General features: G+C 34.2%; 1 protein-coding gene across 1 annotated transcript in view; it reads left to right on the top strand.

The window, feature by feature from the left end:
* The window catches only part of TTC29 (tetratricopeptide repeat domain 29), a gene marked incomplete at both ends in the record, with an annotated part of 250,407 nt that overhangs the window by 22,797 nt on the left and 211,010 nt on the right, over nucleotides 1-16,600 (top strand). Inside the window, one exon of the mRNA XM_079697160.1 lies at nucleotides 12,189-12,412. Coding sequence (XP_079553286.1) covers nucleotides 12,189-12,412 — 224 coding nt within the window. The remainder of the gene's footprint in view (nucleotides 1-12,188; nucleotides 12,413-16,600) is intronic.

The following is a 16,600-nucleotide window of genomic DNA, read 5'->3' on the forward strand; positions in this document are numbered from 1 at the left end:
TAACAGATCCCAATGGATAGTTTTGCAAGGAAAAGTTTTATAAAGATATATATTTTTTTCTCATGACAAAATATTACCTCACTAGAAGAAATGCCATAATAAGAGACATCTAAATGTAGGTTTTATTATTTACCCTCACACTATCTTCCATTACATTGCTGAAAAGAGCACAAATAATGTTTTGTTTTCATTTCTAATTTATGTGATTTTTCCCTTTGTAATTTAAACAGCAGTTATATATTTCTTAGATACTTGTCACGTTTATAGCCCAATGTACACTATTTTTCTTGCCATCATTTTAATAACTACTTACACATTATAAAGGGATATATGTTTGGAAAGAGCAACATTTGAATATGTATGATAAAGCCATAGGTATAAGGAATTGATTGGTTTACTTTTCCCAAAGAAACCTCCACATGCAGTTGTTTAATGTGAAAGGTTTTTTCCTGAAAAAGTTAAAAAAGTTCTAATCAACTTTTGTACATTATGTAGAACTTCATTTTCTAAACTCTGCAAAAGAAAGTTTCATATTTAATGGGAAATCATGAATTATTCCATTTATTATCTACTTCCTCCTTTCAAAGACATGATCTGGATAAAAGGCGGGGTGAATAATTTCAAAAAAATACAATACATTTTTAATGGGAAGGTGCAAACTACAGATTCTCATGACTATTAGCAAGTGTAGAGGAAACAGAATTTTACTTGCAAAATTCGTCAAACTCTTGCAAAGATAAAATGTATGACATACTTTAGTAAAAAAAAAAAAAATACAGTGAGCTGAAGTTTTCTTTTTAATGCAACTTGTTGTTTTTACTAAGTTTTGTCTTTATATTCTCCAGCTTTCCATCTTTATTTAAGTTTGATTATTTCCCTCAATTTATGTGGAAAATTGATAGTTCTTTTATTTATAAAGGTGTAAAGATGAAGAATTGAAAGAGAAGTTTTAAGTGATATTATTTGAGACAAAATTTCCTAAGTAATAGAATTTCAAAAAATTTGGAGAGCAATCACTGAATTGTTTAAAAAAAAAAGAGTGACTCATATTATATGGAGTTTTATATTAATTAAAACTGTAAGTACTAATTTGGACAAAAATATGGCATTTTTGGAGCTAGATATGGAGCTAGAATGATCATGTTTACATGTGTGTATAGTCCATTGTTTGTAGCATGAACCTTATTTTTTGTTTTTCTCCTCTTTTTCTTACATTTATTGCCATGATAGTAGGATATAGAATCTGACAGGATGATATTATTTATTCAGTTTTTTTTATCATTATAACTTAATCCAAAAGCTAAGATTATTTTTAGGCTTTATTTAACTGGATAAGTAACAATATAATCAATATAAATTGGTTATATAATTATGTTTTCCTGTAGTGGAAAGTTACAGTGTGAATTGAAAGAACAAGACTTGATACGATTGCTTCATTTAGCCAAAGGTGTTTGGATTCAAGTGTGGTACTTCTGGGTTGAAAATATGTACCCTGAAAATTCTTCTTAAACAATGACATTCATTTTATACCTTTCCATGCTTGATCTTTGGCATAAAATATTCTTTCATAAATAAGTTTGAATTTCTTGAAGGGGTTTGCAAGTAATAAGACCATTTATAAAGATTATATCTGTAATTAGCCTCACATAAGGAGGTTTCTTCTGGTGCTTTTTCACTGAACTGCTAATGAAATACTTTAAAAATGTGTTTAAGTTTGAGATTTTTCCAATAAAGAAAATCTTTCTGTAAAGAAAATGTGTGTGACAGCTACATGGGTAAATATTTTGGTAATACTTTATATTGATTGATGCATAGTTTATTCCTTCCTGATTGATGATGATCACTGTACTTCAGATATTTGACTGAATGGAAATCATTTGAGTAAAGCATTCTTACAGGGTATACACATAAAAAAATGCCTTTATATTATTAAGGGAATCATTTAAAGCCATTGTAAGGATTGCAGTCAGTACTGCTTGCTGAATAACCACAGCTTTCCTCTGATAAAGGCTAATAATCACCAGCAAAAATACTATTTGACAGATTAACATTTATTGATCTCACAAAAAGTTACTGCCTTTTGTGCTGAATACCAGCTCTAACATAATTGAATCTGAGAAAGCATCTTTGTTCCATTCTACACCTATAGCCCATATATCCTAAAATAAAAATCACTCATGTTGAAGTGAATTCTTACTGTGCTATTGGGAGAATTCTTTGCTGATCAGATTTTTTAGTGTTTTATTTTTTGTCGGAAGAATTAAATTAGTAATAGTCACATTTACAAAGTGCCATGGGGTAAACTCTTATTTATTATTATTAACATTTTTAGAAAAGAATTAAAGGTTGAACTTAGTTAAATAATTGTTTTCCAAATGGAATTTTTCAATGTACATATACGTTTAAAATGTTGAAAATCTAACTGTGCTTTCTAAGTTTGATTATTAATAGATGAAAATTTGTATTTTCTAAAAACACAAAGCAAAACTTGTATATGTAACATTTTCCTCTAAAGATTCAAATTAGCAAACTTCTAATTGTTTAGAAAATCACAAAATATTATATTCCATAACCTCTTGGGGGTGGAATTTATTTATTTATTTTTTTAGTTATCAAGTACATACAGCTATAAAATGAATCTAAATCTAAACTGAAACAAAAGCCGTGCTATATTAATAACTTATGTTCTGATTTGTTAACATTTTATGTTGATTAGTTTTTTCAGTTTATACAGTTAAAGGTGATATCACATTTACTTGGATGGTAATTCTAGTGAAGTTTCCAGAAACTATAAACTTACACATGCGTTAGTGATATTTCTTTGGAATGAAGCTAAAATGTTAAATATTTCAATCTTTATTAGAGGGGTTTATATAAAATTATAGCAATAAAAAGTATATTATAGTACAATTAAGTATAGCACAATAGATATATCTTCATAATTATTTTAAACATTTTCTCTTAAAGTAAATATGACCAATATATTTTACAAAGAAAATCAAGATTGGTATAATGCCTGTGATATTAAAAATTCCTGTTACAAGATTAGTCACAACTGCAATAATATTATGTTATCTGGTTTATTTTAAATATATATTAAAACTATGCATGAGGGGCTTCCCTGGTGGCACAGTGGTTAAGAATCTGCCTGCCAATGCAGGGGACACAGGTTCGAGCCCTGGTCCGGGAAGATCCCAGATGCCGCGGAGCAACAAAGCCCGTGCACCACAACTACTGAGCCTGTGCTCTAGAGCCCACGAGCCACAACTACTGAAACGCCTGTGCCTAGAGCACATGCTCCGCAACAAGAGAAGCCACTTCAATGAGAAACCCACACACCGCAGCGAACAGTAGCCCCCACTCCCACACGTAGCAGCTAAGACCCAACGCAGCCAAAACTAACTAAATAAATAAAATTTAAAACTTATATATATGAGCTGCAGTGATTGTATCATGTTCATTATATGTTCATTTTCCTTAAAGAAGTTCTCCAAAAATGTTAAGGAAAAATTAATAACAATATTTATATTAATAACTAATTCTAATTGTAATATTAATTATGATAGATACATTCTTTTGTTCCAAGTATAACAAATTCTAAATACTTTTTGAGATAGTAACATATGAATAGTCAAACTAAATTATATAGAAAATAAGTAGTGATTACCAGGTTATTTATGATTCGTGGACATACTGAGATACAAAATGAATTTGTTTTAGAGAAACCATCATAATTTTAAAAGTGCTTTTTACATGCATTTAATTTGGATTAATAAAAATTCCTTACTAAGTATGTATATGTTTCTCTCTAGAATATATTTTTAATTTTTCCAAGCTTGAGAATTGGATGGTTTGGAAACTGTTAATCTGTGATACGCCACCTGCCCTATTTACATTTTTAACAGTTGAGTATTTGTTGACTGATCCCAAAGACAGCTACATGTTTTGTTGTTACCAGATGGATGAGATAGAATACCATGCATAACTTTACATTTATCTTCTTTGAGTGTCACCTTATTTGCATACCAATTAAAATAATATCTGTATTAAAATGGATAATGAAAGTTATCAAATTTACATGATGTGACTGCAGTTTGTGAAATTTCCAGTAGATGCCCCCAGAGACCAGTCAACTCATTGGAAATCCTTTAAATTTAAAAAGAGCCTTTTCTGTATTGAAACTTTTTTATTGTTCTATTTTGAAGTACATAGAAAATAAATTAAAAGTTCTAAAAATCTCAACTCCAATGGTTTATTACACAAAAATATGTATGAGTGATAGTAGTGTATTCTTAATCCATATCAATCAATTGTTAATACCTAAGTGTGTAATATTAAGAAAAACGCTTTCAGTTTTCATTATAAAAGCATTCTATATGCTTTTAAAGTAAAATCATTTCAAACATAGTTAATTTTTTTCTTTCTAATCCCTCTTTCTTTATGTATTTATGTGGCTAAAGAAATGCTATGTCCTTGTTTTAGCTTTTTAGGAAAGAAAAGTATCCTTTTCATATACACAAAAAAACTATAAAACATATCCATACGACATATGAGTTTTATCAGTGTGTGTGTGTGTGTGTGTGTGTGTGTGTGTGAAGAAATGGATTTTTTCCTTCAAATTATACCTAATATCTACCTACACTGAAAAGTATGAGTAAGAATAGAGACTCACTTTATTCCATGGAAATTATATTACCTGAAGCTATTTAAGTATTAATTTAACAGTCAATGTAATTATCCCGTGGTGATTCCAATAACATTTATCCCTACAATATGAATGTAAGACTGTTGTTACTGACACATAGATAACCCACTAGTGACTTATAAATATTAACTGAATGGAATAAAAGTATTATCCTGACTTTTGATTAGATATAACATATCTTTTGAGTTTATCTTTGTCAGATTAAATAAAAGTTTTATGATCTTGTTTTAAAGTATTGAGCTTATTGAACTGCTTTTGAAATATTTGACTGAATGTGCAGCTTCACCTTGATACAGTATTTCAGTTTGACTTATGAAAAAATATGTTAAATATATTAATCATATATTAGAATAGTTGATAATGCATTTTAATTTTGAAAGTCCATGTAATAACTAGTATAAATACCTAAGTACAAAGAGAATAAGATAGATTGACATATCTATTCATTCATGTTTTTCATATTTGTACAATTTTATCCTTTTTTATGTTTGTTTTATGTTTCTCAGTGTTTTCCCCATTAGACTTTACACCCGTGTGTGGGAATCACATCTATTTAATTTGCTTTGCACGGATGCTACTAGTTGTCTGCTCCCTCATTTTAAGGAAGGGGATTCTCTGAGTCACAAAATAACACCAGTCTCTCTCCCCAGTCCAGCGCAAATGTGGATTAACATGGATAAAGAAAATGGCTTTCTTTTTTTTTTTCTTTTTGATTGAAGTATAGTTGATTTACAATGTTGTGTTAGTTTCAGATGTACAACAAAGTGATTCAGTTATATATATATGTATATTACAAAATATTGAGTATAGTTCCGTGTGTTATAAGTAGGTCCTTGTTGTTTATCTATTTTATATATAGTAGTGTGTATATGTTACTCCCAAGAAAGATAATGGCTTTCTAATTGGAGAGTGACATCATACTTGTATAATGATGTCAAATTTCTAAACAATCACTACAAATAAACCCCAAAAATGTGTGCAGGATGAGGAGGAGAAGAAAACTTAACAATATTTGATATAATAGGAGGTAGGAGGCAATGTGGTAAAGAGAAAAAATTCAGAATTTGTAATCTGAGAAACCTGGGTGTGAAACCCACCCCTACCACTTATTAGCTTATATGATTTTGGGCAAGTCACAGCCTCACTGAAGATGGTTTCTTTATCTGTAAAAATAGAAGTAGTTGGGCTTCCCTGGTGGCACAGTGGTTGAGAGTCCGCCTGCCAATGCAGGGGACACGGGTTCGTGCCCCGGTCCGGGAAGATCCCACATGCCGCGGAGCGGCTGGGCCCGTGAGCCATGGCCGCTGAGCCTGCGCTTCCGGAGCCTGTGCTCCACAACGGGAGAGGCCACAACAGTGAGAGACCCGCGTACCGCAAAAAAAAAAAAGGAAGTTGTATTTGTAGAGTTATTGTAGATTTGTAGATTTAGAAATGATGTCTGACACATCATAGGTGCTCTATAAATAGTAGCTATTCAAAATGGTTTAAGGTAGAATTTAAAAATGATATAATATCTCCTCCGTGGCTGTTTAATAGAAAGCTCCCCATTTCCCAGCAACTCCACACATCCAACTGCTATGGAGTTATGTCAGATTGTTCAGATTTACTTTATTCCAGTATACATATTTTTTTAACTTAGAACTTTTGGGGAAATTTGGATGTAAATTCAAAATATTTAGAATCTCTATTGAATCTCTATTGAGATAATAATAATCTCTATTGAATAATGCCTTTAAATAGTAATAAAAATCCATATGAAATGCATGACCACTCAATTCCATTCTTAAAACCATTCTTCTCCAGCTACATCCCTTAGCCTGGTAAAGCCTTAGGTATCTGCAGTGGCAAAGATCTTCCTTAGGATGTAAATTCCTAGATATTCAGCATATCTGTGAATGTCACAACTTCTACTGCTATGAATGGCCTCTTTTCTGTCAGGAGAACTCTCCTCAAACTCCATAGTATCAGATCTCTCCAGAAATTTTACTAGAATTCTTAGCTTCCACCCAGTATAGTGACTTCAGATCAAGGAGATTTTTCTTCTTCTGATACTTAAAAAGAGCATGTTTTAATTTAGATAAGTATTTGTTTTAACATGTAAGTAAAACCAAAGACTAATAACTTCATGTCCAAATGAAATAAATAAAATAATGAATTTGGATTCTCTTTGTATTTCTATTTGCATTTTTTAAAAATTCCTTTTTGTAAAACAAGTAAACTTTGGGCTATGATTCTCTGTTATGAAATATAAAGCCTGAGAAATTCACATACAATGGTAGAAATTGACATACAATTTTATAAATATTTTCAGATAGCAAATTTAAAAAATGAAAATTATTCTGGTTAAAAGAAATGATATTCATTAACTATGAAGGTTGAAATAGGAACCCATTTAGTAAAACACTAATTGCTCTTTCTGGCTCTCAAATATTAGTAATGAGGCTTAAATTACATCATACATACGTATGTGTGTGCACACAAAACTGTGTATAAAGTAGAGGTGATATCAGCATAGTTATATAGGCATTTTCAATACATCTCTATTTGAGATCTCTTTTGCAAAGAATGGTCTTTTAAAAAATTTTTTAAAAATTGATATTATATATCATGGATGTTTTGAGGCTGAAAGATGTCTTGGGTACCAAGACAATCACTTCTGAAGCAGTTCGTATTCTTTGGTCACAGGCAGCAGAAACTGATTCTGACTAAATAAAATGGAAATGATTTTATTAGAAGGATATTTGGTAACTAGCTGAATTCAGGGGAGAACCCGGCTCAAAAGAAAAGGAAAAGACATGGGACACTTGAATGGATCTAGGTAGCAAGAACTACTTGCAACTCTTGTCAGGATGTCACTGCCAGGTTGACTGAGCTCCAGCAACCTTCTACATCTTTGTGTTTCTTGCCTCAAGATTCAAAATCCTGGGAGAGAGGCCAGTGGCTTAATTTGGGTCACTGATCCACCCCTTGGCTAGGGAGTCTTTGAAATCAAGTCCCACCAAGATGACACACGATGTGCCATTTCCAAAAATACTTTGGAGTACTGCCGTCTGTGGACATGAAACTAGATGCTGGGTGGACCAAATCCAGCCAAAGCACCCTCGTCTTCCAGGTGAGGGAAATAAGGCACAGGGAATGATGTTCTACATTTCTGTCCCAGCTGGGATTAGAACTGAGATGGCCTCCTGATATGTACTTATTTTCATTGTTTAAATCAACGTTCTAATTTTTATTTATTTATAATTTTTTTTGCTGCAGTATGCTTTCTTCACTCACAGGAAAACATGCTGGCAGCCAAGGCATAGACATACAAAGGTGGCAGTGCTTGTTGTTGTTTTTTAATTGAAGTAGAGTTGATTTACAATGTTGTGTTAGTTTCAAGTATACAGCAAAGCGATTCAGTTATATATACGTGTATATAGATAGATAGATAGATATTCTTTTCCAGATTCTTTTCCATTATAGGTTATCACAAGATATTGAATACAGTTCCCCGTGCTATACAGTAGGTCCCTGCTTATCTATCTTATACACAGCAGTGTGTATCTGTTAATCCCAAACTCCTAATTAGTCCCTTTCCCCACCTTCCCCCTTTGGTAACCATAAGCTTGTTCTCTATGTGGCAGTGCTTGTTTGAGGCAAGGTTGGATTTCCAGCCCCTTGTCTCCTCAAACCTCCTTACCATCCCTCATACTGCCCTTTTGGGTAGCATCTGGATGTCCCGTTCAGTCTCCTCAAGTTATCTGAACCCAGACTTATTATCTTTCCCCAAACCTGTTCATTCTTTTGGGTTCCCCTCTTTTGCAAATTACCAAATACCCACACGTGACTCCTGTTGTCACCCTAGCTCTTCTCTTTCCATCAACCCCAACATCCAGTCAGTCACCAAATAATCGGCCTTTTTATCTCCTAAATATGTATTGAATCCACCTACTTCTATTTATCCCCCTGCCTTCAGTTCAGCCCCTGTGGCCTCTCCTTTGCGTGAACACCAGAGTCTCCCGTTTCTTCTCCCTGCTCCCGGTTCTATTCTCTTGGATCTGGTGTGAATTTCAGAGTCAACAAGCTCAAGAATGTTAAATTGAAAGTCTTTATTTTTTTATGACTTAATTTTAATTCCTGGCCCTAAGCCTTGATCCTCCCTAGTGTATAATTCCAATCTCATCCCTCTTAGGTAAAGTCAGTCCAATTCAGTGATTTCTCAGGTTATTCAGATTCTAACACTCCTTCCCCTCACCCTGTTTTCCCAGATAGAGGCAACACAGCATGGGTGCAGGGTAGAGGGAAATAGGGTTACTAGGTTTAGCAAATAAAAATACAACATACACTTCAACTTGAGTTTCAAAAAAACAGAAATTTTTTTGGTGTAAGTATTCCCATGCAATATTTGGGGCATACTAATAATACTAAGAAAAAATCATTTGTGGTTTATGTGGTATTCAAATTTAACTGGGTATCCTGCCCAGTTTTATCTGGCAAACTTCGGAGTGGAAGTTTGTCAGCATTTACTCCCAGGTCTTGATCTAGGACCTTGTGATAGACATTGAACTTGCCTCCCTGGTATTCATTTCTCCCTCTTTGCTAACATAACTCCAGTTTCATTTGGGGGCAGCAATGTGCCCCAAAACAGACAGAATATTTGTTTTTCTAGTCTCCTGCAGCCAGGGATGGCCAAATGACACAGTTCTCACCCATGGAACCAAAGTGGAACTCCAACAGAAGTTGCAGGAATGCTTTTGTTTTCCCCAATAATAGAGAAAGTCACAGCTGATGCCACCGAACTCTCCCCTTTCTTCTTGCCTTGAAGGTGGACATGATGTCTAGAGCTGGGACGGCCCTCCAGTGACCAGTGAGGGGAAGGATAAAATAATCCCAGAGGCATGGGCCTTGAACTTGCCAGGCCATGGAACCAAGGCCAGCAGCTGCCCACCCTTAGGTGTCTTGTGCTGTGAGAAATAGAAACCTCTAGTTTTGAAGGCACTGTGGGCCGAGTTTTCTCTTACTTGGAGTTGAATGTGTTCCTAACCTATGGGATGCTGTCCAGGGGTCCGTCACTGATGTACTTGATTCATCCTTTTCTGTCAGCTCTGGAAATATGCTGACCTGACTCTTTCAGTAGCTCCCCAGTGCTGCTTATCCGCAGAGTTACAGCTGTGTCCCCTTTCAGTCCCCAGTGGGCAGCACATCCGACAGCCTTTTAGCACACATCCCCTTGCTGTGGCCAGCGACATGGTGGCAAACGTACCAGCCCTCTCTTCCCATTAACTCTTATGTCACACACTCAGAGCCCGCTAGACAATTATGGTGTTCAGCCCGTACCATTCAGGGGCTATGGGACATTGTGCGGGCTGGTTCCAGTCCTCTTCTGCTGAGAAAGTCTCTGCATTGACTTTTGCTGCCTTTCCATGCCCTTGTGTAGGGGCAGGGGGGTGGGGGAAGGGGAGAGAGGACCTGGCCCTTCTCAGCATCTCACTGTTTCCTTCTCCACACTCTCGGCTAAAGGGCAGAAACAAAAATCTGCCCTTTGATAGGCCCTGTCCTCTCCATTTCAAATAATTTTGGTCGTCATTTTGACAAGATGGTGGGTTTTGGCCTGGGACTGTGGTTTCCTTACTCTCTTTGTGGACGAGTTCTATAACAATAGGTGGCTTGTACTGGCCACCAGGTGCAGGAGGGTTGCAGTTCAGCTGGGACATTCCTTCCATATGATTTTTCTAAAAAACAATCTCTTTGACTCATTTCCCTGACCCAAACCCTTCTACGGCTCTATCCCACTCTTAGCTTGGAGTCCAAACTTCTTACCATGGCTTTGAGGTGTCCATGATCTGGGTCTTCCCCCCCCACCCTTTTTTTTTACTTCCCTCTCTCAACTCCTTTTCTCACTGTAAGTATTTTGTTCTAGACCTAAGCTGATCCCCTGAGTAAAAAAATTATTGGTGATGGGAGCTGGGCATTTTTGTTTCATTTGTTTTTTAAACTCTGTAGGGTGAGTCTATTGCAGGACTTCATGTTTCTCAGAGTATCTTCACATACATAATTTTTCTTGGTTCTTAGAAGAATCCTGTGATGTAGGTAGGGCATGGATTAATACAGATTAATATACACATTTCACAGATGAGAAGAAATGAAGTCCAGAGAGGTTAGAAAGAGCTGACCTCAACCTTGGGTGTTCTAATTCGACTGTCTCCACTCCACACTGAAATGCTTATTGATAGTAGTAGCACATCAAGTCAGTTCTAAATATTTAATTATATCCTATTTTTAAAAAATGTAAAATAATTAGTATAAAGGTATATCATTAGGCCTCTTGCTTAGTGTAATAATAGCCACCACAGAACTGTTATTCCATAACCCTGTTTTATTTCCTATATAGCAATTTTCATCATCTGAAATTATTTATGATTTGTTTGCTTATCTGTTGGTTGTGTTCTCCCACTAGAATATACACTTCACAAGGGCATTGAATCTATTTGGTCTAGAACAATGCCTGGCACTTAGCAGGAAACTCAATAGCTATTTGTTGAATAAATGACTATTCAATTGTCATTTCATCTCCTTGTGTATGATTTATTATTGTTAGAAGTGAAATAGTACATAACAAATCATTAAGTTAGTCCTAACTGAAAATAATTTTTAAAATATATTTAGCAAGAGATTTCAATAAACATTTTCTGTGTAAATGAATTAATGAATGAAAGAACCTCCATAATATACAGTGAAACCACTTAATAGAGCTTTGTTTTGATATTCGACAACACATTTAAATTTTGCTTGCCTTACTGGTTTTTTGTTTTGTTTTGGTGGATGGCTAATGTATTAAGTGTTTTTGGATACTGTCAGTTGCTATGGTCTGAATATTGTGTTCCCTAAAATTCATATACTGAAATCCTAATCCCCAAAGCTGTTGGTCACTGGGGCTTTTAGAAGATGATTAGGTCAGGAGGGTGGGGCACTCATGAATGGGATTAGTGCTCTTATAAAAGAGGTTCCAGATTATTCCCTAGCTCCTTATACTATGTGAGGATATGACTAGAAAATGCCGGCTGTGAACCAGGAAGAGGGCCCTCACCAGAAGGCGATCTTCCTGTAACCTTGATCTTGGACTTCCAGCCTGCAGAACTCTGAGCAATAAATTTCAGTTGTTTATAAGCTACTCAGTCAGGGGTATTTTGTTATATTAGCCCAAACAGACTAAAACGTCAGTCAGCTAGCTTATTTGTCCTTATCAAAGGGAGCTCAGCTCTGGAACTGATATATTTATAATGTAATTTCACTAAAATTACTGTATTTAGATAGTTCCTGGCATCTTTCATCAAACTGAAGTTGTTCAGTTATAAGCGTTTGAGGTCAACATTGTTTTCAGCGCTTCCACTGAGGGAAAAAATTGCAGCATGATTCAACCTTTAATTATTATAGGATCAAAACACTGCACAGGTTTAAAGGATTAAAATAACATGTTCAGTGTTCTGATTCTTATTCCCAGTTACCGGAACTCGTACAAGAAGAACGTCTGTGTGGACATGCTGCGAGATGGTTATCATAAGTCTTTTACTGAGCTCTTTGCTCTGATGGAGAAGTGGGATGCCCTGAGGGAGACTGCAAAAGTGAGGTCCCTCTTCTGGCTGCAGAGACCCCTGGAAGAGCAGCCTGACAAGCTGGATCACTTCTACTACTACCTGACCAGGGCCGAAGCAGCTGAAAGGAAAGGTGAGTGGATGGATTTGGGGAAGCAGCACCACAGAAGGCAGAACAGTGAGCACCTGAGGGAAGGTTCCAAACTGTTTCAAGTATGAATTTAAAACATTGAGACATCTTAGCACAATTCAACCTAGGCAGCTAAGCATCTAAATGGAATAAATGGTAGAGAACGCTGAATCACAAGGCTGGCCAGACACACAGCCATCCTGGTGATGTCACTCTAAGCCAGGGAAGACAATGAATAGCACCTAATAACATCTCCAGGGCTTTCCAATGTATTAAAATCTTTGGTATCATTAATTATACATCTTTCCATAGTTTTTTTTTATATATAATCTGATTATTGACTTTCACTGAGGAGACACTTTCAGAGTACTATAACTTGACAATTATACTTATTTTCTACTATTTGTATAATGTAATTTAAAGATTTTATCCATAAGTTCTATAGATTTCTATCAGAGAATTTTTATTAGTGAATAGTGAGGAGACATAAAAAGCCTGCAATTTACAATTATGAATAAAATTGTTAATTTTATATTTTCCATCACATCATCTCTAATAAATTCCTTTTTTTTTTTTTTGGTATCCTAAAATTTTCCAGAAGTCTATATGCTTCAAGTATTGAAGAAAATATTTTAATCTCTACTATAATTATACCAATATTGTCATAAGTATTTCTTATTTACATATTCATAATTGGTCATTTTATATAATCAAAGAAAGGAAATTCCAAAAGTTGACATATAAATTTGGTGTTTTCACCAAACAAATCCAAACAAATTCTTTTGTTCAACTTTTTGTGTGAAAACACCATAGGACTCAAAAAGAGAAGCTCAAGCCCCAACGTGACAATGTCTGTACTTCATTTCAGGCCTTTCTATGGGAAAATAGAGTATTAGACAATGTTTTGTTACCCAGTGCTGCAATGTGGAAAATTGATAGGGACGTAGAAACAGCATCAGAGGGACAGCAGAAGTCTTTTAGCCTCTATAGTGGAGTCAATATACATATTTCCTATCTCGTTGTGACCTGACTTACAAATATGAGATATACAAAAGTCCTAACAACACCACATGTGAACTAGAGTGTGTGTGTGTGTGTGGAGACAAGAGGTGATTATTTGATTATTTGTATAATGAAAACTATTTAACTGCAGAACTGACTTTAAAAATAGAGTCCTTTGGTAAATTTTAAAATGTGATTTACATATAATTTCTCAAAATTAACTTTAAAAATTTTAAATGATATTGTAAGAAAACCTACATTCTAGTGTCAGCCGCAAATTCTGAATGATATTTTTACTGAAAATAGAATTGATCCAGATAAAATTTGCTCATAGTCATTTTCAAAGGTGAATTAATCACATTCACTAAATGTTTTAAATAGAAGCATTCATTTTAGTAGCATAAATATGAGCCAAACACATCACTAGTTATAAAGTGTCATAAATATGAGAAACTTGTCATAAAGCATTTTGTAATTGTAAAGAAACTAAATGCTAAATAATCTGAAGATAGAAAACTTTTAATTTGTAATCTTTTATGAAAGAAAAGTAAATACACATATAAATTAAAATGATTCTCCAATTCCAAAAATTTTTAAAGTCCATACTTTACAATAGCCAATGTCTTATACACATGGTACAAGTAATGAAATATTTTCTTTACTGAGTGGTTTATCATATATTCATGGTAACTAAGGTTACATTTGTTAAATGGAACAAAATTACCTCTTGCTCAGAACAACTCTTCTGTAAGGTAATCGACTTCAAAATGCAGTGGCTTTTGCCTGGTTAAAATACAGAAAGTTAAAATTATTGCAAAAAATTATTATTGGAAATACTTCAGTTGAAGGACATGTAAATATTTGTATGCTCTTTTTTAAAAATGCGTGTAATTTTTTCATATTTAACACATGAACTTCATAGGAGAAAAATTGTGATTGAGTTAAGAATGTCCCAGAAAATGGTATAGGGGATATGCACAGAAACTCTTATTATCTTGAATTAATTTTAAATCTTAAAACCCATACACACACACACACACACACACACACACACACTTAATCTAGAATACAGGGATCTCTTAATAATGCCTTGAAGATTTCACCCCATATGGTTGTGGAATCTGAGACAATTATCTTGAAGCAGCATATCTCTGAGTATTCTCATTGCTTTTCACTGGAAAGACCATCACTCTAGGGTCACAGTGAAGTCCATGTAATCAAAGCTGTGGCACTAACAATAGTCATCTCAGGTCAATTCTGTCCCTTGAGACTTGGCAGAGCAGGAACCTAGAGTTATTTAAATTACTTTTCAAAATAGCACCTTCTGTTTTATAGCAAAGAAGTGTTTAAAGTAAGACAGTCATTTCTTTTTGGATTATTTTCTATTTGTTAAAGTGTTTCTTTGTCCCTGATAGCATTTCTTATATTTCCCATTGTTGTGAATCATCTCTGTACCATCTGTAACATTATGATTAGGGCCTTGTGTCCCATGGGGCTGGGGAAGAGATGGCAATAATGGTAATGGGTAGCCAAATCAATAGATAATTCAAACATGATTTACACTTGACTTTAAATTATTGTTAAGGGTTAAGCAGCAATTTTCTTCTCTAATAATATTTATTTAAGATACCCAAAGTATGTTCTACTCAAGCAGAGTCCCACAGGATACTTATACAGTTTACGTAAAGCAAAACAAAAGTAATTGTCTGGTGAAATAAGTTTGAGAAACAACCAAGTGAATTAACATATACATTAAGCAGGTTGGTTTATTGCAGGACTTATCAGAGCCTTTAACATGCTCATGTATACTGTGTGGTTCATTTAAAGAGGGAAATTAGCAGGAGCATTTTCCAAATTTATTTCATCATGAGATCTCCTTTTTAGGTAGCATAACGAATATTGGTCTCAATAATAAATCAACAATAAAATTGATTTTCATCTTATAAATATACCTGCTGACAATTCGAGGAAGTGTTCCGCAAGCAAGGAGAAAAGACTGCTTAGAATGTAAAGGGTACAGACCATATATTTGGATTATCCAAAGATTCAAAACTTGGATATAGTCCTTTATACTTAATACTCTGAAAAACACTCAATTTTTCCATAGAAAAATAGCTTAGCTGACAAGTAGTCTTTAAGTATGTAATCTAAATAGCTTATATAACTCATTCTAAACAAAACCAAATACTTCGTTTATGAAATGTTGGAAAGGTTTTTCTATTAAGGTTTAATTACTGAAAAAAGGAAAAATTATTTCAGGATTGCATATATTTAAAAAAATCTCTTCATGTAACTTTTTAAAATGGAAGATATGAAATGTTTTATTTACAGGTTTTAAAAAACAGCAACCCTCTAATCATTAAATATGAGAAAGAATATAAAATGTTACAAAACATATTTTAGTGCTCTATTCATATTAGGCAGAAGGTTCAGAATGGAAAGATAAAGCATAGGAGAAGTCAGTTCTGAAATGAGAGTATTCGTTTTAAGTAAATAGCTCAGGGTACCCTCTACTTTTCACCTAAGCTATTGCCTATTGTGAATACCTTAAAAAGCAGAATGGTCTCCAGAATCCCCAGTGCCTTCAAAAATGGTAGATAGGGAGAACTGTTTTTTAACTTTAATTTTTAGGTCTAAAACTTATTTTGAGATAAATCTTCATCTCCTATGGAATTATGAAGCAATGTGTGTAAAAACATGACATAGGTTTTAGAAATTTCTTTGGAAACATTGGAGTGACTTATGTACAGTTTTTGAAAGTTAATTTTTGTGGTAATCAGCCTAATGTCATTTTTTTCTGAGCCTTTTGATGTTAATCTTACAGGAGTATCAGTGGGCAATATACAAATGCTTTTCATAATTGTAATTCTTCCAGGAATATATAGGTTGACTCTTCTGATAGTAGTGAACAATTAATATCAGTTAATTCCAATAGATAATTACTGTTGTTAAAAATCCTTGGAAGGGTAATCCAGAGGCTACCACACATTTACTACTGTGCTTTAAGCACAAATGCAAAGAAACATAAAGATAATGAATTTGTTCATATCCACCAATAGAATGAAATGTACGAGGGTGAGGCACAATTTAACACAAACATTTTTGTTTAAGTTTATGACTGATTGCAGTGGAGTTTATAAGACAGATTCACAGTTTATTAATGTACTTTTTTGTGTACAAATAGGTCAA

The sequence above is a fragment of the Hyperoodon ampullatus genome (genome assembly GCF_949752795.1).
Source record: "Hyperoodon ampullatus genome assembly, chromosome: 1".
Lineage (NCBI taxonomy): Eukaryota > Metazoa > Chordata > Mammalia > Artiodactyla > Ziphiidae > Hyperoodon > Hyperoodon ampullatus.